Genomic DNA, 27209 nt, shown 5'->3' with positions numbered 1-27209 from the left:
GTCAAAATGATAAGCAGCCCCTATGACGATAACTACTGTAAATTAAAATGATTTAGAAAACTATATTTCCACTTGGTGCAATATCACATATTCTACATTAAGAGAAAGGAAATTCTAGGATGTCATCTTCCTGTTTAATTGTGCGTTTCGTGGCATGACGTGTGAACACACACACACACACACACACTTGGAAGCATTCACAGCTTGAAAACTTTGAGAGATTATCTGATCCTTGTACCTGCAGTTAAGCAGTAATCTATCATCCACCATAAATTAAGATAAAGAATGGGAATTGATATCAAAACCACTATATAAAAAATTGTCACAGTTCTGTTGGGTTTCCAGAGACTACACAATGCAACACAAAAATAAAAGTCTCATTATTTCCATTAACATAATTTTTCAGTATATTGTCAAAATTAGTACACAGTAAACCCGGCTTAGTGGGGTCGAAATGCCCATTTGACATTCAGATTTAGGTTTTTCATTGCCTCCTGTATCAGTTAAATTTAAGCACCTGTTTTCTTCTCCAGCCTTCTTCTACCTGACTTTGTGCTTCACATCTTATAACCTCATTGTTGATGGAGTGTTAAACCTTTACCTTCCTTACAATAACCCTGTAGTCAACAAAAACAGCAGTGTTCAAATGCCAACATATACATAGTATCCTATCACGTCAACTCTCCGCTTTCTTACTCACCAAGAATAAGATAATTTGTTTAAAGCAAAAATTAAAATCATTGCCTGCATTTCAAAGCAGTCAGAATGTCATATACAAATTCTCAGCAGTTATTATTCCAACGGTTAAATTAAATACAAGTACAGAGCATGTTGGTCAACCTATTAATTTGGTATATCCTCCATGACAAAATACTTCACTCTAAAGCCCTAGTAACTGTTAAATTATGCAGAGAAAAATATCATTGCCAGCTGAGCTTAAGAATATTCCAGCACATGAAAGCCAAGTCCACAGGTAAGCAAAAAATAATACAAATCTGTACATACGCTCTACATTACTTCCGCTATAAACTATAAATGTCATACAAACCCTTTATTTGTAGCACCTTATCATGTGCTTGTGTCATGTGGAATTGCTACCATAGAGATATTTTGTTCCATACTGTCACTATCAATACCTTTATTATTTCCTGTACATTAATATTAAGAGTGTAATACTAGTCAGTGTCAAGATTGTATCTTTTTCTTTTGCTTGATAGGTTTTCTTTTGCTTATGAGCCCTGGATGTGTGTTGACATGTTCATAAAAAAAAAGACAGAAAATTTTGGAGATGAACAGCCTGCTGCTCTCTACATATCTTCATTTGTAATATCATAACATCAATCGGCTAACTAAAAGAAATAAGAAAGCCACATACAATAACATCAAGCTAAGCACACAATCACTGCATGGAAACAGTACCAACATAAAAGGAGAAAACAGTTACAGCATCACTCTTTATCAAAGAAACAAAAATGTAAACACATTTACTGAGAGTCAAACTGACACACAGCAAGTAAATTTACCTTTAACGTAAAATCAGCTGATAACAGAGAAAAGGAAAGTGCACAGGTGGTTTTCAAAATAATGGGAAATGAATCAATACAATATGAAAGTGTAAGGTACCCATCTCTGTTCAAGCAGCACCAGCTATGCAGAGTGTGCGTTTGTTGATTATATTGCGACCTTCTAAATAGAAGTGTGTCACTTATTCAGCTTTGTGCATTTTTGCAGTATAATATTTAATTTCTTGTGTGTTTGTATATTTACAAGTAATATGCTCAATTTATGCAATCAAGAACACAGATTGCAACTAACTGCAGATGGTGATTGGTATCCAGGATGTGTGTCACTTCGGATCAGAAGAGATTCTCTCTGGTTTCCAGTGGCTATCCATAATGGTTAAGACAGTCAGTCTTGCTTGTAAGATGAAGACAGAGCTCACTATCTGGAGGATTACTGACAGGACCGATTTACACCTTTTGTACAGAGCTGAGTGGAGGGTCTGAATCAGATAGTCAAGCAGTTTTGAGACCGAGTACACTGTAAATTCCTTGACTTGGTTTCATATGATGCAAGATGTTGGGATCGGCTTACTAGAACAGGTCTCAACAGAATAGATCTACAGTACACACGGGATGGCTACACGAGTAGCAGGGGCTGTGTGAAGAGGACTGGGCAGTTTTTAAGATTAAAGGTTTACAAAGAAATAAAAAAGGTGAAATACAGAATGAAATTAGACCTAGGAAACATCAGTTTCATAGTTGTAAATTATCATAGCTGTGTTGGGAAAGAACCAGAGATCCAAGCAGACACAGAAAGCATTGTGGCATAAACTATTATAGATACTGAAAGTTAGTTAAAGCCAAAGATAAGTTCAGGTGAAATTTTTACCAAGGACTAACGATGTTCAGAGAGGACAGACTAAATGCAGTTAGTGGTGGCATGTTTGATGCTGTTAGAAATAGTTTATCTTGTGGTGAATATAATAGAAGGAAACATTCCACGTGGGAAAAAATATATCTAAAAACAAAGATGTTGTGACTTACCAAATGAAAGCGCTGGCACGTCGATACACACACAAACATACACACAAAATTCTAGCTTTCGCAACCAACGGTTGCCTCGTCAGGAAAGAGGGAAGGAGAGGGGAAGACGAAAGGATTCGGGTTTTAAGGGAGAGGGTAAGGAGTCATTCCAATCCCGGGAGCGGAAAGACTTACCTTAGGGGGAAAAAAGGACGGGTATACACTCGCGCGCACACACACACACACATATCCATCCACACATATACAGACATATACAGAGGCAAAGAGTTTGGACAGAGATGTCAGTCGAGGCGGAAGTGCAGAGGCAAAGATGTTGTTGAATGACAGGTGAGGTGTGAGTGGCGGCAACTTGAAATTAGTGGAGATTGAGGCCTGGTGGATAACGGGAAGAGAGGATATATTGAAGAGCAAGTTCCCATCTCCGGAGTTCGGATAGGTTGGTGTTAGTGGGAAGTATCCAGATAACCCGGACAGTGTAACACTGTGCCAAGATGTGCTGGCCGTGCACCAAGGCATGTTTAGCCACAGGGTGATCCTCATTACCAACAAACACTGTCTGCCTGTGTCCATTCATGCGAATGGACAGTTTGTTGCTGGTCATTCCCACATAGAATGTGTCACAGTGCAGTCAGGTCAGTTGGTAGATCACGTGGGTGCTTTCACACGTGGCTCTGCCTTTGATCGTGTACACCTTCCGGGTTACAGGACTGGAGTAGGTGGTGGTGGGAGGGTGCATGGGACAGGTTTTACACCGGGGGCGGTTACAAGGGTAGGAGCCAGAGGGTAGGGAAGGTGGTTTGAGGATTTCATACGGATGAACTAAGAGGTTACGAAGGTTAGGTGGACGGCGGAAAGACACTCTTGGTGGAGTGGGGAGGATTTCATGAAGGATGGATCTCATTTCAGGGCAGGATTTGAGGAAGTCGTATCCCTGCTGGAGAGCCACATTCAGAGTCTGATCCAGTCCCGGAAAGTATCCTGTCACAAGTGGGGCACTTTTGTGGTTCTTCTGTGGGAGGTTCTGGGTTTGAGAGGATGAGGAAGTGGCTCTGGTTATTTGCTTCTGTACCAGGTCGGGAGGGTAGTTGCGGGATGCGAAAGCTGTTTTCAGGTTGTTGGTGTAATGGTTCAGGGATTCCGGACGAGCAGATTCGTTTGCCACGAAGACCTAGGCTGTAGGGAAGGTACCGTTTGATGTGGAATGGGTGTCAGCTGTCATAATGGAGGTACTGTTGCTTGTTAGTGGGTTTGATGTGGACAGATGTGTGAAGCTGTCCATTGGACAGATGGAGGTCAACGTCAAGGAAAGTGGCATGGGATCTGGAGTAGGACCAGGTGAATCTGATGGAACCAAAGTAGTTGAGGTTGGAGAGGAAATTCTGGAGAAGTTCTTCACTGTGAGTCCAGATCATGAAGATGTCATCAATAAATCTGTACCAAACTTTGGGTTGGCACGCTTCGGTGACCAAGAAGGCTTCCTCTAAGCGACCCATAAATAGGTTGGCATACTAGGGGGCCATCCTGGTACACATGGCCGTTCCCTTTAACTGTTGGTATGTCTGGCCTTCAAAAGTGAAGAAGTTGTGGGTTAGGTTGAAGCTGGCTGAGGTAATGAGGAAAGAGGTTTTAGGTAGGGTAGCAGGTGATCGGCGTGAAAGGAAGTGCTCCACCGCAGCGAGGCCCTGGATGTGCGGGATATTTGTGTATAAGGAAATGGCATCAATGGTTACAAGGATGGTTTCCAGGGGTAACAGATTGGGTAAGGATTCCAGGCGTTCAAGAAAGTGGTTGGTGTCTTTGATGAAGGAGGGGAGACTGCATGTAATGGGTTGAAGGTGTTGATCTACATAGGCAGAGATACGTTCTGTGGGGGCTTGGTAACCAGCTACAATGGGGCGGCCGGGGTGATTGGGTTTGTGAATTTTAGGAAGAAGGTAGGGGTGCGCGGTGCGGGGTGTTGGTGGGGTCAGGAGGTTGATGGAGTCAGGTGAAAGGTTTTGTAGGGGGCCTAAGGTTCTGAGGATTCCTTGAAGCTCCACCTGGACATCAGGAATGGGATTACCTTGGTAAACTTTGTATGTGGTGTTGTCTGAAAGCTGATGCAGTCCCTCAGTCACATACTCCCGACGATCAAGTACCACGGTCCTGGAACCCTTGTCCGCCGGAAGAATGACGATGGACCAGCCAGCCTTCAGATCACGGATAGCCTGGGCTTCAGCAGTGGTGATGTTGGGAGTAGGATTAAGGTTTTTTAAGGAGGACTGAGAGGCAAGGCTGGAAGTCAGAAATTCCTGGAAGGTTTGGAGAGGGTGATTTTGAGGAAGAGGAGGTGGGTCCCGCTGTGACGGAGGACGGAACTGTTCCAGGCAGGGTTGAATTTGGATAGTGTCTTGGGGAGTTGGATCATTAGGGGTAGGATTAGGATCATTTTTCTTCGTGGCAAAGTGATACTTCCAGCAGAGAGTACGAGTGTAGGACAGTAAATCTTTGACGAGGGCTGTTTGGTTGAGTCTGGGAGTGGGGCTGAAGGTGAGGCCTTTGGATAGGACAGAGGTTTCGGATTGGGAGAGAGGTTTGGAGGAAAGGTTAACTACTGAATTAGGGTGTTGTGGTACCAGATTGTGTTGATTGGAATTTTGAGGTTTTGGAGGGAGTGGAGCTGGAAGTGGGAGATTGAGTAGATGGGAGAGACTGGGTTTGTGTGCAATGAGAGGAGGTTGAGGTTTGCTGGAAAGGTTGTGAAGGGTGAGTGAGTTGCCTTTCCGGAGGTGGGAAACCAGGAGATTGGATAGTTTTTTGAGGTGAAGGGTGGCATGCTGTTCTAATTTGCGGTTGGCCTGTAGGAGGATGCTCTGAATAGCCGATGTGGATGTGGGAGAGGAACGATTGAGGACTTTTATTCAGGATAGGAGTTGACGGGTGTGTTCATTGGCTGAGTTGATGTGTAGGTGAAGGATTAGGTGGGTGAGGGCAATGGATTGTTCAGTTTGGAACTGGTATAGGGACTGATGGAAAGAAGGGTTACAGCCAGAGATGGGAACTTTAAGTGTGAGGCCTTTGGGGGTAATGCCAAATGTCAGACAAGCCTGAGAAAATAAAATATGCGAGCGTAATCTGGCTAGGGTGAAGGCATGTTTGCGGAGGGAATGTAAATAAAACTTAATGGCGTCGTTGTGGGGGTGTTGTGAGGGTGACATGGTATTAGAAGGTGGAAAGTGTAACATGAGGTAGAAATGAAAATGAAAATAACTGGAGAAGTAACTGGAGATCTGTTGTGAAAAAACGCTTAAAAGTGTTGGTTAAAGCTGGGCTATGTTGATCCTGTGGTGAACTTGGGTTGGTAGACAACAATGTGCACAAAGTTTAGGTGGTTGTGTTGCCGCCAAAACACGTTAAAGGATGGAGAAATTCGGGAAAATTTCAAAAAAACTGCGTGTAAAAGTATTAAAAGGAGTAGTTTTTTGGTGGCAGATTATGAAAATGAGGCTAACAATTGTCTGGCGAAGAAATAACGACGTTAAAACCCGTGGGAAGCGGCTAAAAATTATCAGTGATGTGCGACAAACGGAAATGGAAATAAAGCGAAAGTTATCAGAACTATACAAAATGGTTGTTTAATAAGTGAAAGGAACTGTTTGTGGACTAGAAACGGTGTATTTTATAGCAATGGTAGTGTTGAAAGCGGAATCCCTGAACCATTACACCAACAACCTGACAACAGCTTTCGCATCCCGCAACTACCCTCCCGACCTGGTACAGAAGCAAATAACCAGAGCCACTTCCTCATCCTCTCAAACCCAGAACCTCCCACAAAAGAACCACAAAAGTGCCCCACTTGTGACAGGATACTTTCCGGGACTGGATCAGACTCTGAATGTGGCTCTCCAGCAAGGATACGACTTCCTCAAATCCTGCCCTGAAATGAGATCCATCCTTCATGAAATCCTCCCCACTCCACCAAGAGTGTCTTTCCGCCGTCCACCTAACCTTCGTAACCTCTTAGTTCATCCCTATGAAATCCCCAAACCACCTTCCCTACCCTCTGGCTCCTACACTTGTAACCGCCCCCAGTGTAAAACCTGTCCCATCCACCCTCCCACCACCACCTACTCCAGTCCTGTAACCCGGAAGGTGTACACGATCAAAGGCAGAGCCACGTGTGAAAGCACCCACGTGATCTACCAACTGACCTGCCTGCACTGTGACACATTCTATGTGGGAATGACCAGCAACAAACTGTCCATTCGCATGAATGGACACAGGCAGACAGTGTTTGTTGGTAATGAGGATCACCCTGTGGCTAAACATGCCTCGGTGCACGGCCAGCACATTGTGGCACAGTGTTACACCATCCGGGTTATCTGGATACTTCCCACTGACACCAACCTATCAGAACTCCAGAGATGGGAACTTGCCCTTCAATATATCCTCTCTTCCCATTATCCACCAGGCCTCAACCTCCGCTTATTTCAAGTTGCCGCCACTCACACCTCACCTGTCATTCAACAACATCTTTGCCTCTGCACTTCCGCCTCGACTGACATCTCTGTCCAAACTCTTTGCCTCTGTGTATGTCTGCTTGTGTCTGTATATGTGTGGATGGATATGTGTGTGTGTGCGCGTGTGAGTGTATACCCGTCCTTTTTTCCCCCTAAGGTAAGTCTTTCTGCTCCCGGGATTGGAATAACTCCTTACCCTCTCCCTTAAAACCCAAATCCTTTCGTCTTTCCCTCTCCTTCCCTCTTTCCTGACGAGGCAACCATTGGTTGCGAAAGCTAGAATTTTGTGTGTATGTTTGTGTGTCTATCGACGTGCCAGCGCTTTCGTTTGGTAAGTCACATCATCTTTGTTTTTAGATATATTATCTTGTAGTGAAATTGAAATAGGTAGTTGCTGTGAGTAAATATGGGTCAAAATTATACTAAACAACTGGAATAAACTAATAACTGATTAAACAACACAAAAGGGATATTGTTACTCACCATACTGAGTCACAGGCAGGCACAATGAAGTATATTGCTAAACATTTAAGCTTTTGGACAAAAAAAGTGCTCATCCCAATATAGAAAACACACACATTCACACAAACACTACTCTTAGTCATATGGGCACTGTCACCCAGCACTGGGGTGACTGCAGACTGTAATGGCATCTGATGTGACCAGCAATTTATTAGGAAAGATGGTGGGGGAGAGGTGGCAGCATGGGGCAGGGAGGGGGAGGAATAGCAGGGGAGGATGGAGGAAGATGTGCTGTCTGTAGAAGCATGCAGGTATGTGGTGGTGTCTGAATGGGTTGCTAGGTGCGCAGTAGGGTGGCTGTGCAAGATGGGAGGGGGCCGGGGGAGGGAGAGGGGTAATGGGAGAGGGGCAAGAAAAGAAGTGTATTAGATGTGATGGTGGGATAGAAGGCATTTATACTGCTGGAATGGGAGCAGGGAAGAGCATAGGTAGGTAGAGGACAGGGACCGGCAGATGATGAGGCCTGGGGAGGTTAAGGGTACAAAGAATGTGTTCTAGGGAGAGTTCCCACCTGCGCAATTCAATGAATCCAGATGGTGCAGGCTGTGAAACAGTGATTTATGTGAAGGACATCATGTTGGGCAGCACGTTCAGCAACTGGGTGGTCCTGTGTCTTTTGGCCACAGTCTGGTGGTGACAATTCATGCAAGCAGCCAGCTTGTTAGCTGTCATGCCCACACAAAAAGCGGCACAGTGATTGCAGCTTAGTTTGTAGATCACATGGCTGGTTTCACATGTAGCCCAGCCTTTGATGGAATAGAAGAAGTTTTTGACAGGACTGAAGTAGCTGGTAGTGGGAGAATGTATGTATCTAGGCCTGCTGCAGAAATATGAGCTATAAGGCACAGGGTTGGGAGCAGGGATGGAGTAGGAATGGACAAGAGATTACATTGGTTTGATGGGCAATGGAATACCACTGTAGGAGTGGTGGGGACGATAGTGGAAAGGATATTCCTCATTTCAGTGCATGACATCAGATGGCCAAATTCCTGTTGGAGAATGTGATTCAGTTTCTCCAGTCCACCTTTATGTGGTGAGTAGCAATCTATTCTTATCATATTGTTTGTTATTCCATCACAGACTTTCCACTGTTTAATAATTACTTCAATTTACTGTCCCCTGTGTTAAATGATATAGTTGCTAAAAGATTAAAGAAAAATTTCAAATAAGACCTTAAAGAAAAATTTCAAATAGGACCTAACTCATACAATTATACTTAGTGGAGACTTCAAGCTACCCCTCAGTATGCTACTAAAAACAAACAATTATTCTGAGCAATTAGTTCAAGAGCCCATATGAAGACTAAATAATTGCTATATAACATACTAGACTTCTTAGTGACAAACAATGCTGGTAAATAGAGTGTGTTATGTTGCATACTGGAATTAGTGACCACAAGGCCATTGTAGTTAAGACTGAATACTGTAACATCCAAAGCCACCAAAAAGAAACAAAAAATATATCTATTTAAAGAGGCAGATAAAATTCGGTTGATGCCTTCTTGAAGTGCGGTATCCATTCCTTCCTCACTAACTAGGCCAAGTGTCGACTAAACTGGCTTAAATTCACAGAAATAGTGTTGATGGCAATTGAGAGTTTTATACCACAAAAATTAATAATAGCTGGAACAGATCCCCCATGGCACAGAAAACATGCCTGGATAATGTTAGAGAAACAATGAAAAAAGTATGCCTGGCTACAGTTTATAGATACTCTGAACATAATGCATACTTCAAAGTAAGGTGCGTTACATAGTTTCCACAAAAAAAACTCTGTTTGGAAATCTAGCAGAAAATCAAGAGAGATTCTTGTCATGTGTAAAGTATACCAGCAGCAAGACACAGTCAATATCTTCACTCTGTGATACCAATGGAAATTTTACTGATAACAGCACCATTAAAGTGGGTTTGATGGAGTTGGAAAGGAAAAATTTTTTTCTTTTTTTTAAAATTTTTTTTAATATTGTCAACAATGCTTGAAAATGTTACAATTTTTTACTTTCAGATTTAATAAAATCAGTGCTTTTTTATATAGAAGGCTGTAGATTGTAGTGTTATAAAGGTGAAATTGAAAAAAGTATCTTATCATTTCATAGTATAAACATGCATCGTATGTGGAAGTGCTTTCCCCCCCCCCCCCCCCCTTCAAGGAAAGGTGACGAATAAACAGCTACATCTCTCACAAAGTGAAGTATAACACTAAAACAATGTGTTTTTAAAAGCATGGGTTTCATGATAATAGATTTTCAAAGAAAGGCAAAACATTCTGTTCAACATGTAGCACGCGAAGTTACAGACAGTGAAACACAGCCCAACTGGCCAGTAGCTAGAGAATCACCAATTTGTGCTTCAAATATTAAAATAAAACATTGTGAAACAGGTTTTCTGAAAAAGAAAGTGACGTAAATGGTAAGTTTGTTTAGGTTCTGATAGATTTAAACATCCTAACAAATGTGTTATGTGAAGGTGTGTGTTGTAAAGTATGCAGAGGGCCAGTTAGTTTATGTGAAGGCACTGAGGTATCAAATGGACTAGCCAGAAAACTTATCATTGATTGTGCTAGTTGTAAATATACTCATTTATTCTGGAATTCTGTTAAATGCAAAAGTAAGTTTTTGAAGTAAATGATAGACAGCATTATGGATTGAGATCTATTGGCATGGGACACACTTCAGCAGAAATGAGGTGTGCTGTAATGAATATGCCATATGTCCACCTTGTAAAATCGACAAGTACACAGGATTTATTGGAGCTGCTGTGAAACCTATTGCATGTAAGTCAATGAAGCATGCTGGAAAATAAATGATGGTATGACTGATATATCAGCAGCTTTTGGTGATAGTTGGCAGAAGTGGAACTACAGTTCTAGGAATTCTGTTGCTTCAGTGTCTACTGTGGATACTGTCAAGATAATAGACTTCCACATTGTAACATAACATTGTTATAAATATAAGCTAAAGAATGAAGGAGGACAAATCTGACAGAAATTATGAAGGAACAAGTGATGGTATGGAGGCCTCTGCAGCTACTGAAATTTCTAGTCAATCTGTGAATGAAAGGGGTGTCTGTTACACTAAGTTCTTAGGTGATGGGGACTCAAAAACACATAATATTTTGGTAGCCATTCAGCCTTATGGTGACAAGGTTATCACAAAACTAGAGTGTGTTGGCCATGTCCAGAAGAGGACAGGCATCAGGTTGAGAAAGTTGAAAAAAGTTTGAGAGACAAGAAACTTCCTAACGGTAAAACCAAAAGAGTCATGGTGACCGACAAAATTACTGATGAACTACAGCAGTATTATGGGATAGTCATTAGAAATAATACAGTGATTTGTTGAAAATGAAGCAGGCAATATCAGCTTCCACAGACTGTCAAGAGATGAAAAACCAATACACCAACTTCGCCCTACCAGACCAGATTCATGGTTCTATTATCACAAAGCCCATTACTCAAACAGTTCATACATCCATAAACATTCCATCCCAGCAGCAGTCTTGAATGTCATAAAACCTATTTACAGACACATGGCAAATCCTGATTTCCTGAAGTGTCTTCATGGTCAGACTCAAAATCCAAATGAATCTTCCAATAATCTCATATGGGCTCATTCACAAAAAAATGTTTTTGTTGGAGTGAAGGCACTGAATTGGGGATTGGGGGGGGAGGGGGGGGGGAGGTCAGTGATGCTGTTATTGCTTTTAATGATGGCAACATTGGTAGGGTGAAAGTGCTACACATACTGAGATTAATTCTGGAGCAAACTACATCAGAGAACTTTAACAGATTGACAAGGTTTGCATCGATAAAGCGGAGTATGCAGCACAATTAGCCACTAAAGAGTCCAGAAAGAAGAAAAGAATAAGAACCTTGGGAAAAGATCAAGAGAATGATACACAGTATGGTGCAGAGTGCTTCTCAGAGAATAAGAATAAAAAATAAAGCATATATTAAGTTTCAGTCTTTTTAAGCTTTAGAAGCTGTTCCTGAAAATTTACATTTTCTGCTGCGTTTTTCCCCAAATCTCAGAAACCACTTCGAGTAGAATATTCAAATTTTCTAGGTGTAGCAATGCACACATCCTGAGTCTACTGAACTAAAAGAAAAACATAATATTAAATATAATTAAAATTATTTAGGAGAAAGTACAAAAAATTACACAAAATTTGAAACATGTAATTAAAAATTCGTATTTCCAAAAGCAGTGGCTGAAATGCAATGATTGTAATTCAGTAAACTCAGAATATAACATGTAATATCCCGTAAAAGTTTTATGTCAGTTGTTTCAGTGGTTTCTGAAATACAAGGAAGACAAATGACAAAATTTAACATTGTTGAGATAGGGCTTTCCAACTCCTCTCAACAAACATATTTTTCCAAAATTTCCTCACCAAAGAAGATGCAGTAAATATTCCAGAATTCAAATCAAAAAGAGCTGCCAACAAGCATAATTTGGAAGTAGATACCATCAGTGTAGTGAAGCAGCTGAAGACACTTCATGAAAACAAGTCTTCCAGCCAATCAGAACAGTAAACCAATTAGGTTCATTTAGGTGGAACAGGTCCAGTTATTAGCAATCATGTACAACATTCACTTTCAAAAGGACCATATCTAAAGAATGGACTTGAACAGGTCACACCAATGCAAAGAAAAGAAACAGGAGTAATCTGCTGAGTTACAGATCTATGTCACTGACTTGGATTTGCAGTTGGGGTTTGGACCAAATATTGTATTCCGACATCAGGAAATATTTCTAAGAAAATGACCTCTGAACACCATCAGCACAGATTCAAAAAACTGGGTCTTTATTCACATTATGTAATGATTGCCTTTGATGGTTCTAGTTTCTAGTTTTCCAGAAAGCCTTTGAAATCATTCCTCACAACAACTTCTATTCAAACTGCATGCCTACTGAGTGTTGTATCTGTTGTGCAACAGGATTCATGATTTCATGTCAGGGAGGTCACCGTTTGTAGTAACTGATAAGAAGTGATCTGAAACTGAAGTTGTATATGGTATCCTCAAGGATGTGTCATAGCCCTTTGCTATTCCTAATTTATATGAACGATTTAAGTGACAATCTGAACAGTCGCCATATAATGCTTGCAGATGATACTGTCATTTATGGTCTAGTAAAGCCATCGGTAGATCAAAACAAATTGCATAACAATTTGGAAGAGATACCTGACTGTTGAAAAAGTGGCAACTGACCTTAATCAATAAAATGTGAGAGATACTCAACATCAGTATGAATTAAATTGTTAAATTTCAGTTACATGATAAATCTCACAAATTTATGGTTACTGGTTTAACTAAATACCTAAGGATTACAACTTTGTACAACTTGAGGAACAACCATCACACAGAAAATGTTTTGGTGAAGGTGAACAAAAGACTGTTTCACTGGCAGAACAGTTCGGCTAAAGAGACCAGCTACACCTCATTCCTCCGTCTTCTTCTGGAGTGTTGCTGTGTGGTATGGCATCTTGACTAGAGAGGACTGACAGAGGACATTGAAAAAATTCAAAGGAGGGCTGGCCATTTTGTATTATCTAGAAATAGGGGAGACACGGTAAGTGGACTGCGTTGCCAGTCACTAAAACGAAGATTTTTTTTTTTTTTTTTTTTTTTTTTTTTGGTTCGCACAAGACCTTTTCACAGAATTTCAATCAACAATTTTCTCTTCTAAATGGAAAAAAAAAATATTTTGTTGGCTCCCACTTACATAGAGATAAATGTATACTGTAACGAAATAAGAGAAATCAGAGCTCACATGGAAAGTTTTAGATGTTTATTTTTCCCATATAATATTTGAGAGTGCAATCGTCAAGAAATGGTCTGAAAGTGGTTGTCTGAACCCTTTGCCAAACACTTAAGTGTGAGTTGGAGAGTAATGGTGTAGATGCAGATTTTTATCCTGTACAATAGCTGTGATTTATCTGGTAGTATGTAGTATATGGTATGTCTGTAAAGGAATTTTGCACCATTTACCTTTCAGTTCAGCACTCAATTCAGTGAGGAAATGTCTTCACGAAAACTGGATAGAAATGATCCGGAAACTTTCAGTAGAGTGACTGAATAAACAGGGAAAACATTGAACTTTATCCATTTGTTCATCAAACCATGGGGACATGGACAGGGACACCATTATATTCACCTGTAAACAAATCACTACTACACTAGCAGGGTAGTCAATTATATATGTGCAATAATCTCTGGCCACAACTGGTGTAATGAGAGTTATAATGAGGCCAATGCAATAACATCAGCTTATGCTACACATCATCAAGTCACCATGATGCTTCATAGTAAGTAGATCGCCGGGTGGAGTGGGATGCTTGCTTGCATGCTGTTCATAAACCTAGCAATCACTGAAAACATGTTGAATGAAGCATTGATAGGAATGAATTTTTTGGGGAGATTGGACGTGGTCTGAACACTACGAGCATTTTTCCTTTAACAATCGAAGCCTAAAGATATCTGGAAGAACAAGACAGATTGCTAATTTGATCTTTGCTACATAACCTGCCAGTGAAAAAGCAGATGGAAAGAAAGAAAACATCAAGTAAGAAACTATGATTAAATGAGAGAGCTCTCCTGGGCTGAAGCATCCCCTCCCTGCCCCTATAGGTCTGGCCTGCGGTAGGAGGTCAACTTCCGCATCAGACTATCAGTCCCCCAGTCACTGTACAATACAGGCTTAACGCTCACATCAGGTGAAGCAAGTAAAATTATACGAAAATGAAAACAGATGGTGAAATGTAACAAAATGCAGTGGGGTGGGTGTGCGCACTGGCATGGGGTGGCTGAGTGCACTGGCCAGAAGCAGCCGGAGATCCCTCACACATACCTTCTACCCTGCCAGTCGCTTCCCTTCTCTACTTCTCTCTTCTTCTCTCCCCTCCCCTTTGCCCCTCCCCCTCCTCCCTAAGCACAGTCAACTGATGCTGAACCTAGCAGCCCACTACCTTACACTCACCATATCCACGCAAGCATGCACACGCACCACTAGCACCTTCCCCCACCTCTACACTGCTATGGCTCCCCATCGCACCCCTCTTCTATACTACCCAACCCAGCAATGATGACCGCTCATCTCAGATGCAGTCACAGTATGGCTTTAGTGCCTGTACATGACAGCAGCCATGTGTGCATGGGTCGTGAATGTGCAAATGTGTGCATGTGTTTTGTTTAGTCTATGTCTGATGAAGGGCTTAAGTCTGGTAACTTGCACGTATCTAGCAGTCTTTTCAATGTGCATGTCTGCTACTCATCGCCTTCTTTATGTAATGCAATTCTGAATATAAAGACAACAAGAAAAATGTACCTCATTGCCCTTAGAATGCAGGGTCATATGATAAAAGTGGAACATGAAAAGCAAAGAAAGAGGGAAAGAGAGAAGGATACACAATACAATAAAAATTGATATGAAAGCAAGAATGTGCACATGCAAAATAGCATGCCATAGAATAGAGGGGGGACCTAAAATCAATGACATACCAGAAACAACAGTAAGGAATGCCTATGCACACAGTAGTCTTGTACAGCAGTGAAAGAAGGAGGCAGAAGTCACACACACGACAAGCAGGCTCCAAAGTTTGTTGCAAACAACCAGTTCAGGCGGAACACCTCGAATCCACGTAACTGTAACAAATGTACTTGTGCCTACATACAGGTTCACAGCTGAGGGAGAAGCATGCGGCAGACTATACACAACAACTCCGAGATTGTTACAAAATCTTCTCAACTGCAAAAATGCGACAAGATTTTTACCTCTCTATTTGCCAGTTCCTCGCAAAAAGTAGGTCCATTTTTAACTTTCATTTTCGCAAGCCATATATCAATAGACATTTTCATCTTCTCCAGTCTAATCTGTAACAAATAAAATTATTGCTTGTATAATAGGAAATACATTAAAGATTTTTTGCAGTGCACATTTAACCATAACAATAATAAGACAGATGTAATATATCTACTATGCATCACTGAAACAGAAACAATGAAGACAGGGTTGACTGGAACAAGAAAAAAATTAAGAATAATGAATACCCAGATTTGAAATCCGTGGTTCCATACATCAAGCACAAAATGTAAGATACATCAAGCACAAAATGTAAGATAAAAAAGGTAATATTTACAAACAGGCAAGAAGAAAAAAAGTTATTCAAAAACTGAAGACAAAATAAATAACTAAGATAGATTACTAATATTAAGAAACAGCTGAGATTTGTCTTCTGAAATGGGCACAAAGTTTTAGATTAATTAGCAGCCACATTATCACTGCTCAATAAAAATAATTCTTTTGCACACAGATGGTCCAAAGAGCAGCATTGTTACAAGTGGTATTGGTCGGGTCATGGGTGACAAGAGCTACACACTGTGTCTGCACCATCCATAACAAAATCCCAACTTCCTCAACCCATCATTCTGTTGAGTGAATATCACACATAAAGAGAATCTATCCACCCATGGTCAGATTTCTGGTCAAAAGATCTTGGACTTCCTCAGTTCCATCCTCCACTTTCTTTAACATGTCTCTTCATGGACTCTTTCTGTGATGGGGTTACGTTCATCTTAGCACTTCCTGCATTAGCAACAGTTTTCCAACAAATGTGGCAAGATGCATGTCAACGAATGAGTTTAACTTGTAATAAATAGCTGCAAATACCTCATGCATCACAGTAAGAAAAAAAAGGTGTCAACAGAAAGAAGATGGCTTAAATTAATTACATGGTGCATATACAGTAAGAGTGGCAGAGGGGGAAAGGGGGGAGGGAGAATAAATAGAGGGTGGGAGAGGGGGGGGGTATACAGGGGGGGAGGGAGGAGCAGTTTTATAAATGACAGTTACCACACAGTATTAGCACCGTTTACTCAAAACAAGAGATATGGATACAAGATACTATTCATAAACAGTATAATCTACCTGGAGTCTGTAACCCACGCAAAGTTCAGTCCAAGCCGTATCAGGGTTTCATCTACCACAACTAGAGTCTACCAGAATAACACTGTAGGCAATACAACAGCACTCGCAATGTGCACTCCACTGTTCACATTCACACTAGCTTACACTCACTCTGGGCAGGCTTGTATGCCAGAGTCTGGTGTGATCATCTCAGAGAACACACCTGAGTACCACTGCCATCTGAGTAGTGGTGTCATGGTGGTCGATAGCAATGTTGCACCTGTTACGTTTCAATGGTAACACTGGATGGTACTACTGCATATCCCCCCATGCGTAGCACCTTACATCACTCCTGTCTAGAGTCTGTGTATCGGGAGAATGACTCATGCGTGCACAATGACAGATGGTCTGAAGCGGGTTCAGTCGAGTATGTAGTTCTAATTCCTTAAAGAAAACTGACCAATCAGAACGTAGTATTCTTCGCGCGTCTTTTCTCTTGGAGATATAGAATGCTTACAGCAGTCTAAGTAGTCAGAGCCCAGCCTTACGGTCATGTGTAGTATGAGCTCCGAAGGAAGTTATAATTTGCCAGTTTTAGTTGTGCTGCATGTTTCAAAAGTGTTTTAAAAAAGCATATTTATTCCGTTGTGCTTTTTAGAAAGTACAGACTTATCAAGTAATTCTGTGTATGAGAAAAGAGAGAAATTCTGCGAGGTATATCGAGCAGATCGGTGACTAAAAACTTGAATGCATTAGACACCAATAAATTGAATAGTATGGCGAGCATTTTCATTTAAAAACAATCGATGCTTAGTAGCTGTTCAGATTTTGGGAAATACGTTACCATAAACTTGCTAACATGAATGGAAGGGTTCGTGCATGAAGGCTTGGCAGTGAAGGTGTACTTCATCAAGGTTCAGAATATACCAAAGTTTTGCGGGTATTTTCACCTTTCATTCAAAATTAAGACCAATTCTTGGAATATATAAGTTGTATACAGCCTGGTGCAAGTTGCAGTACGGCAGGTTTCCATTCAGCTTTCCCACCGGCGAACTGCTGCAATGAGTTCACAGGTAGTCGCAGGTAATAGACAAAAGGAACCGCGCCGCTGCACACGGTTCAGCCAGGAAAACAGTTAAAAAGCCGCAGTACACTGAATCCGTGGTTGAGAGAAATTTTGTGAAAGACCGTATACTGAATGATAATGAAAAGTTAAGTAAATTGGTACATATGAAATTTTGAACAGAACCTGTTTCGAGTTGCTGGAGAGACCTACAAGAAAGAAGAAGATGTTAAACAGTCACAATAACAATATGGGCTCATCAAAGCAGCAGACAGCGTCATAGTGGTATCAAAGAGCAGCAGTATGGCAGGGCAGGGCTGCCAACTTACACGAAGAGCGGGGTCCCTGAAACTGGTACAGCAGACGAAGAAAGTCGGACTCGCAGTTTCAGCCTGCTGAGGCACCACCGAACAAAAGATAAGTCAAGTTTGTTACATTTGTTGTGTGTGTGTGTGTGTGTGTGTGTGTGTGTGTGTGTGTGTGTGTGTGTGTGTGGGTGGGTGGGTGGGTGGGTGTGTGGGTGTGGGTGTGGGTGTGTGTACGCGTGCGCGCTGAAAGACTGAGTAACATGGAAAGTGATAAAGATTTTGTAAATATGTTAAAAGAGGAAGAAATCCCATTCAGTGTTAGTGCTTCACAAACTAGCATGCCTGAACAGAGTGAAGGAGTAGATGTTGAAGTAAAAGAGGTGGTTTTTTACAATATTTCTGTGTTAGTTACGGACAGTGGAGTAGAAACTGCTTCAAGGATATCAGTTAATATAACTAGTGGGGATAATGTAAATCATGAAAGTGACATTAAAGAATGAAATCAGTAACAACCTATTGTGTGATGACAGTGTTGTTAGTGTTACTGAATCAAATGTGTCAATTGCGGATACCAAATATGGTATAGTACCGGTGGAACAACGTAAACAGGAACAGTAATGCAGAGAATAGAACCTGGAAGTATGCAAGAAATATCTGCAACATTAATGGGTTCTATAAAAGACAGAGACAAACAACATACTAATTTGGCTGAAACGATTGGTCAGAACATTAGTAAACTTGATGAAAAACTGGAAAAGCAGACTGCTGTTTTAAAAGAAATGTGGAAAAATGATTTGACGTCATTAGAAAGTAAAGTGGATGGCAAAATTTTTCAAGTTGAGAATAACTGCCAACAATTCATTATAACTGTAAAAAGTTAATTAACAGATGCCTTGAAAAAAGTTGCTATTGGAAACAAACATAGGGTACATATGATAAAAGAAAGTGTGAAGAAAGTAGAGGTCAAAATAGTTGCGGTAGAGTCTATATGTGTAAATGATCACAAATTGTTAGAGAAAAATCAGTTCTGAATGTGCCAAATGTATGAATGAAAAAGAAAATGTTCTTCAACTAACTAACCAGGTAGAAGAGGTTAAAAATAAGTTGGATGAACATAGCAGTAGATTATGCCAAGTTGAAACTATCTTCAATCGTGGAGCTAACAGCAGTGGGTGTAGTTTTGTAGCAGAATTGCCTGAAATATCATATGTCATTACCAGGCAGTTTTTACATTTTGATCCAACAGGAAATATAAATCCAATAGAATTTTGGAATGACTTTGAAGGTATTCTACCTAGTTTGTGGTCAGACAGAAAAAAATAACGTTTATTACGTCTAAATTCTTGGGAGAGGCTAGAACTTGGGGGTTATCACTACTGAACAGTATGACATTCTACATAAATTTAAAGAGGCATTTTTTAAAGAATATTGGAGCAAGCAAAAATAAATGGAGTTGCTAAATAGCTTCTGGGCTGGGGAAAGCGTAAGAAAGTTCGTGTTAAAGTGGATGACAAATTTGTCATATTTAAACAATAAAGTTGAGCCAGAACAAATAGTTCTGGGCCTGGAAGGTAAACTACCCATGAACTGGCGAAACAAAATTATTGCAGCTCGGAGGGATGACGTTCATAAATTCATTAGATATTTGGAGAGAGCTGAGAAGTTGCTGCATGAGGAGCAGCATGCAAATCGTAATGTCAAACCACCAAATAATGCAGAACCATGGCAGAATGTAAACATTGACAGAAATGGCACATACCCAGGAGCAGAGGTGTCGGGAGGTGGCGCTATACAGCAAATGATAGGCAGAATAATGGGGAGCAAGTGCACAATTATCAATTGTATTCTCCAGTGCGAGAGGATAACGTTGCGCCAAGGTCACGGGCAAATGGGGGTAAATAAAAGTTATGGTACAGAATCCCAGAATCCATCAAACTAAATGCCATCTGTGAAAGGACTAGCATTTACAAGAGGGGAAGTAGTAATTTGAACCCACTAGCAAAATCCTTTGTATGCATTAGCACTGAACAGGCAGGGATTATAAGTGAGGAGCAGAAGAAGGTAGTAACAACAGATGAAACAAGCTACATAAAAATCTGTACATTTAACAGAGGTTTAGGGGATTTTTTGTACAGAAAAAAGCATAATAAGCACTGTATTGCAGATGAAATGGGTGATGTACTAGCGGAAAATGTGACAGAACCTGACTGCCAGAAACTCTTCAGCAACCACGTTGAAGATGAATCATGTTCTGGGGAAGGAGAAAGTACTGAAGCTGCAGAACATCAGTGATGTCAGTGCAGAAGAAATACTAGCATCTATAAATGATGACATCTGTGAGGCCATAAGGCAGAAGCAGGAAAATGGTGACCAAAATGGGGGTCAGTCAATTGATAGTGGGAAAAAAGGGAGGGAGAAGTGAAAGGGAGAATGGCGAAATGCTGGAAAATTTTTTTTCGAGCCATCATTAGTGGACAGAATAGTTAGTATGGGTAAGAAAAGTGAGGAGGGTACTTCCCCAAAAATGGAAACAGGGAAGGTTCCAATAGAAGGGAGGTTGTGAACGATTTGTTGGAGGAGGGTTCTGACATCAGCAATGAAAGGAGGGTGTTGATTCACCCAATAATTAGTCTGTGAGAGTGTAACGAAGAAGTACAGTGTTTAGCAGATAGTGACAGTGATTTATCAGGGTGTATACGTGGACAAGGAAAAAAATTCCCAGAATTTTCCCGGTTAAAAACACACTTTCTCCTAAGTGGAAACACACTTTTTCCACGTTAAGTGACAGTATATTTTCCCTCGTAACCGCAAAACTTATCAATCCTTTGAATGATTATTGTTTTATACAAGGGCATAGAGTTTCCCGGCACTTTAGAAAATGAAACTCAGGGAAAAAAACACGTTTTGGAAATATCTTTGATGTGCAGCAAAATGTATGCTGCGTATTTTCATATTACGAAAGCATATATTGGGATTCCACCAAACACCACAAGTTACTTTCCAAATAATTGAAATCAAGATTGTGATGCGCTTTTGTAAGCCAGTCATAGCTCATGTCACTTGATCTCACCAATCGATAACAGAGGATATTCAGAGCATAGGACACATGATGTAGTCAGCCAACAGCAACGTCACTGTTAAGTAGCATGAACACACAATCACGAAAAGTTAATAGTTTAAATTAATATACATAAGTGTTGCTACAAGAAAAGCAAACCTTTCACATATAATATTGGTTTCTAAGGTTAATAAGCTGCAAAAGAAGCTAAGCTTTCGCATATAATGTTGATCTTTGTTGTGCATGTTACACTTTAAGATATATCAAACAAATGTGTCAGTAAAATTTTTAATAATGTCATAAATGTCTGACCTTCAGGGTTCATCATCAAAGAGTTGATTTTTAAATGAGAGTCAAACGCTCTGTGATTTAATAAATTCATGGTACATTCTTGCACATAGTTCAACTTATGTAAAAGGTTATTTACTTTGCAAGTAACACTTTTCAAACCACCATTCACAATATTTTCCCACGACCTGATAGAAATAGGTTCATTTTAGCTGTTGCCAGAGAGGGCAGATAACAGGTGACACTGCGCTTGTGCAGATATCATGACGTAGGAAGCCCGTATGTACGTACGTGTAAAACATTGAAAGATCATACATTATGTCATAAAAGAAACAAGACATCACAGAATACTCCAAGAGCATCGGAATTTCGTGAACCATATTAAAATGTGCACATTTAAAGTGCATACTTAAAGTGCACATTCTTATGTCCAGATTCCCAATGAAGTAGACCTCGATCTGACATTAAGCTTTTCAGTGTGGTTTTCAGGATGAAAGTTTTCTTGGAGCACCAGCACTGTATTGTATCATGTTTTGTTCTTTATTATGGCATAATGCCATACATTCTCGAAAATAAAACGTGCACTTGAAATGCAGCGAACAGTTGATACTAGCCAGTACTGTGGAATTAAACATTTGTTTCAAATACATTGACTGCTTCTGTGGAAAAGGTTAATAAAAGTCAAATTTCTTTAGCAAACAGACAAAAATAACTTCATTGTTACGCAAGGCGATTAATGCTTGACTGTTGGAAAGGTGGAAACTAATGACATATTTTAACCTTCCATATTTATGTGAATGTATTTTAATTCACTTGATAGCTCCTTAATTCACTTGATAACCCCCAGCCACAGATATCCGTTTTGTTTTCATTTGACATGAGAGTAAACAAAGGGGCAACAGCAAAATCACTAAATGTAAACACTGGTCACGTCAAGACTACCCACTGTAACTCAGACTTCTCTGCGCATCAACCGGGTCAATACTACAAAAAATCTTATTTTCAAAAATATGTTCATCTTTCTGAAAAGTCTGAAACATAAAACATATGTGTTGAAGGTAATTTAAGACATATCATTTGGTCTTAAGTATGCCAAAGTGCAGTGCCACATCTCTTCATAAAGCTTTCTTCTACCGCACGTCACTGTATTTCGCACTGTGCAATTGAAACGTATATATATTGTAATGGATGCCATCAAACTACATTCAGGACAGTGGAAATTGAAATGTCCTGTGGTGCCTCTCCTGTTCCCAGTCGGCCGGTTTGACAGCCTGCCCCTCTTAAACAAAAATCTCGCAATTAATAGCGGATGGGATTATCTGTAATCAGGAGAACGAGAACTCTTCAGAAAATTTGCACTCTTTATTGCCTATTAGCTAATAACTTGCAGTTTTGTGTGACATAAAATTAAATATAGGATACATAAAACCAATAAAGACAAGAAATAAGCAAGAAATTAGAAGTTTCTTCAATCCTTAGCTCCTAGCATTTTTTTCTCTCTAATCTTGCTAGAACTTTACATGGCTTTTTTTCCTTTCTGCGAAAGGATCTATTACTTCATCAAAGTTCGTCAAACATTTGCTACATGAAAAATCAAAATGTCATTATCTAATACTGAAAAAGCTGTCAACACAAATACTACCCCAAGACTGGTGTGGTTTCTCGATCTGATTACGTATATTTTGTCACTGTCTGCTAGATAAAACAAAATAGGCCTTTCTAATATGGCAGCAATTTTGTAACACAACAAATAAACAAGACTGTTTTGGCACAAATGGCCATTTTTATAACACGACAGAATATAATTCATGAAGTACCAATATCAAATGACTATTAGGCCTACTACAAGCAAAAAGCTTTATGTTAGGAAATAGTTTCACATTTCATTAGTATGCACCAGTTTCTCAAGCAGGAGATCGAAAAGTAGTATTACGAAATCTTTATATAAATTTGGAATCTTCTTATTCATCCATAATTTGTGTGATGTCCCTGTTTCTTCTCCTTCCTCGATCTAACAAACAAGCTTGTCATCATCAATTCTGCAGCTATTCGTGCCATTGTCAAAATTTGTTCGCCGATTAACTTCACTAACGCTGCCAGGATCACAGGATTAGTTATCCCGCGATTATTTTCCGGTTAGGCATTATTACGTGTTCGTACAACACATTTTCTGCATTACTTCCAGAATAGAACTTATCCGGCTGCTAGCCGGGGACTGTACAACTGGTCCTTACTAGTGTAGCGATCTGGCCAAAAATTTTCGGTCAGAATGTCATTTTCTTGGATACACCATGAAGATAATACATAATCTTCCTAACCTGTTATTCGTGTCAGTCATATATTTCCATTCTGGTAGTCTGAATCTATTGATTTCGCTAGTAATTATAACAACGCTGATCATTCACAAACCCAATCTGACAGCGATTGGCATTCATCCGTTCGGCTTTACACCGCTCAGCTCGTATAGCCCCATCCCCTTTTGTCTGCAGAAAGTTTATTTCTAGATGCGATGAGGATTCTCCTGACAGAGAAATCACATACACTATACATACATTCGAAAATCAACTTATGGTTCATTCAGAAATGAACTTAAAATGTGTTCAAAAATGTTCAAAAACCAACAGGGAAGTGTTTCGAAATCATATGAATAATTGATAGACAAACGTGCGCTGGATGCTAGGCGCTTTGTGAAACAAGTATTTTTCCTCAAGAATATGAATTTGGCGCCCCCTTTTCCCGGTAGCATCTAGCTGCTTGCTGTGACTGCTTGCACAACCAACAGCCGCATTCCTCTAGACAGAAGCGGGAGAATCTACTACTCAAACGCGACTCAACTGTGCATGCGCATGAGCCCGCTCTTAACTGCTGAAACGAATCTAATGTAAACTAGTAAACAGTTGTGACATCACGCTCACTGGAGGCAATTTGTAGCTATGAAGTGTTGCATTGTCTTCCTAAAGCCTTTGACACAATTTGCTGTTGGCAGACGCTTGCATGAGCACTGTGTGTCGTTGTTGTATATGGAACATTTCCCCATATATTTTTATTTTCACTCCTTACCCTCTCCCTTAAAACCCATATCCTTTCGTCTTTCCCTCTCCTTCCCTCTTTCCTGATGAAGCAACCGTGGGTTGCAAAAGCTTGAATTTTGTGTGTATGTTTGTGTTTGTTAGTGTCTCTATCAACATACCAACGCTTTTGTTTGTATGTATAAAACAAAGATGATGTAACTTACCAAACGAAAGCGTTGGTATGTTGATAGACACACAAACAAACAAACACAAACACACGCACAAAATGCAAGCTTTCACAACCAACGGTTGCTTCATCAGGAAAGAGGGAAGGAGAGAGAAAGACGAAAGGATGTGGGTTTTAAGGGAGAGGGTAAGGAGTCATTCCAATCCCAGGAGCGGAAAGACTTACCTTAGGGAGAAAAAAGGACAGGTATACGCGCGCGCGCGCGCCCACACACACACACACACACACACACACACACACACACACATATATCCATCCGCACATATACAGACACAAGCAGACATATGTAAAGGCCTTTTTTCCCCCTAAGGTAAGTCTTTCCGCTCCCGGGATTGGAATGACTCCTTACCCTCTCCCTTAAAACCCACATCCTTTCGTCTTTCCCTCTCCTTCCCTCTTTCCTGATGAAGCAACCATTGCGAAAGCTTGAATTTTGTGTGTGTGTGTGTGTGTGTGTGTGTGTGTGTGTGTGTGTGTGTGTGTGTGTATCAACATACCAACGCTTTCGTTTGGTAAGTTACATCATCTTTGTTTTTAGATACATTATATAGATTTCTGTTCAACAGCAGTAAAAAAAAAATATGAAGAAGAAGTGACGCAAAGAGACACTGCATTAAAGTGGTAACTATGCATTATAAAAAGTTTGTAAATAAGTACTTTGTGTGAAATGTGTTTTCACAAATGTCCTCAAGTTGTGTAAAAGTAAAGAAAAAGTTTTCAATAACAACAAGTATTAAGTCTTTTAAAGGAAATAAATTCTTGAAAAAAATTTTCTAGTAGATCTGATCTTGCTGATTAAAGTAAAATAAAGAAACCAACACTCTGTTAATTTACTTTCATTTGAAGTCAAGTTAAACAAAATATAAAATTTCTAAATAATTTCTTGTAATGAAAAGTGATTGCGTATTAGGATGTATGTAAAGAAAGTAGTCTTAGACGGAATTATTGTTTCAGGGACAACGTTGCATGTAAACCCTCGAAGGACTGATATACGGAGAATGGATGAATGTTTAGGACACTACAATGCAAAGGTGCCATAATCAAAAACCCAGGAAATGTATGTGATGAAAGGACTATAGTGATGTGCTGGTGCTATGTTCACTGGTAGGTGCAGGTAATAGATGAAAGGAACAGCACCGCCCCACCCCCTCCCCGAAAAAAGCGACTGCTCGGTAGGAAAACAAAAGTGGTGCTGGGTCCAGAGGACCTTCCATTGGGTGAAGGCAGGTCGATCTCCACGGGCACAACTGTGGAAAATGAAGGCGGGATAAGCATTGATGGGAGATAATCATGGCACCACGAGACTTGCAGGTCTGCTGGGGATAGAGAATAAAGTGGCTGCAGACCAGAATGGTGGAGATGAAGTTAGTTTCGATAGCACCACAGAAATCTGCGAGTGGAGGTCACAACATACAACACAGACCCTTGGTGAGAAGAGAACATCCCACAGAGCCTGGTCGGGTGGCACATGAATTGATGCGCCCACAGTAGGGTGTCCATCGGAAGGGAGAGACCTCGGTGATGACTTGTGTCGGAGTTGGGTGCAGCATATCCAAAAGACTGTGGTGGGGACGTCCGTGAAGCCATTCTGCTGGGCTGCAGTCCTTGATTGAGGTGGCACTGTATTGCTAGAAAGCTACACAGAGCATTAGATCCAGTGTTTGATATCATTTTCTTGTGCAGCTGTATTTTAAAGGTGTGAATAAAGTGTATTGTGTGACTGTTGGAGGCTGAGTGAAAAGGTGCCGTGCCAACATGTTGAATCTCATTACAGGTGCAAAATTATTCAAAGTCATAGGAGGTAAACACCGCACCATTATCAGAAACAAAGACGCATGGGGTGCCTTCGAGGGGAAGAGACATTTTCCGAGATCACAACAGTAGCAGCAGTAGTGACCCAAGACATGCGGAACACAAAAAGGAAGTGAGAAATGGAATGAAACAAAACCAACCACATGGAGCCCAAAAAAAGGCCAGAAAAAATCTAAGTATACACATTCCCACATTTCCGCAGTGTTAGTCATAAGTTGCTCCAGGATCCCTGTAGTCCTATCGCAAACATTTAAAATTGCATTTCTTACTTAATTTCTGTGGGTCAGCAGGTCAGTCTGCATAAAACTGATTGGAATTCTGCCAGATACATTGTTTTTCTATTAGTTGATACAATTCGGATTTCCTGAGAAGAACAAGACCTTTTGCCTTCCCGTATCGGAGTTTGACAAAATGAAAAATTAACTGCAATTGTTAGCATTAAGTGTACCACTCTTCACATTGTTTGTCAAATGGCTGAAAGGAGATATTCATGCAACATTCATAAACAATGTAGCTAGCTCCCAATAACACTGCACAGTTTTCATTTGGAGTTGTTGTAAATGCCATGTGGTTGTAAACTTGTATTATCATCTAATTACAAAAATGTTCAAACTCCAATTCACGTGCATCAGATATCCCATCCTGATCTGCACTTTTGTAAAAAGAGATCTGCCACACACTATTGATTTATTATATCTGCAACTAGAAATATGGATGCAAGACAACGCTGACACAGCATCCATATTCCAAGCAAATTCCAGTCAAGCTGTATCAATGTTCCATCTATTACAAACAGAGTCTACCAGAACAGCACCACAGTCAATATTATAACACTCATGGCTTGCCCTCCACTGTTGACATCAATAATGACTTTGGCTGGATGGCTGTGGGCTGGTTTATGTGTAAGAGTCTGGCATGATCCTATAACAGGGTGCACCTGAGCATGAACACCA

General features: G+C 40.4%; 1 protein-coding gene across 3 annotated transcripts in view; it reads right to left on the bottom strand.

The window, feature by feature from the left end:
• LOC126237092 (fatty-acid amide hydrolase 2) overlaps positions 1-27209 on the bottom strand; it is a 180461-nt gene that overhangs the window by 53649 nt on the left and 99603 nt on the right. For all 3 annotated transcript variants that reach the window (XM_049946895.1, XM_049946896.1, XM_049946897.1), the window contains exon 8: positions 15338-15436. In XM_049946895.1, coding sequence (XP_049802852.1) covers positions 15338-15436 — 99 coding nt within the window. The remainder of the gene's footprint in view (positions 1-15337; positions 15437-27209) is intronic.

Source organism: Schistocerca nitens, chromosome 2, assembly GCF_023898315.1.
Source record: "Schistocerca nitens isolate TAMUIC-IGC-003100 chromosome 2, iqSchNite1.1, whole genome shotgun sequence".
In the NCBI taxonomy this organism is placed as follows: Eukaryota; Metazoa; Arthropoda; class Insecta; order Orthoptera; family Acrididae; genus Schistocerca; species Schistocerca nitens.
This window is presented reverse-complemented; position numbering and strand designations above follow the sequence as displayed.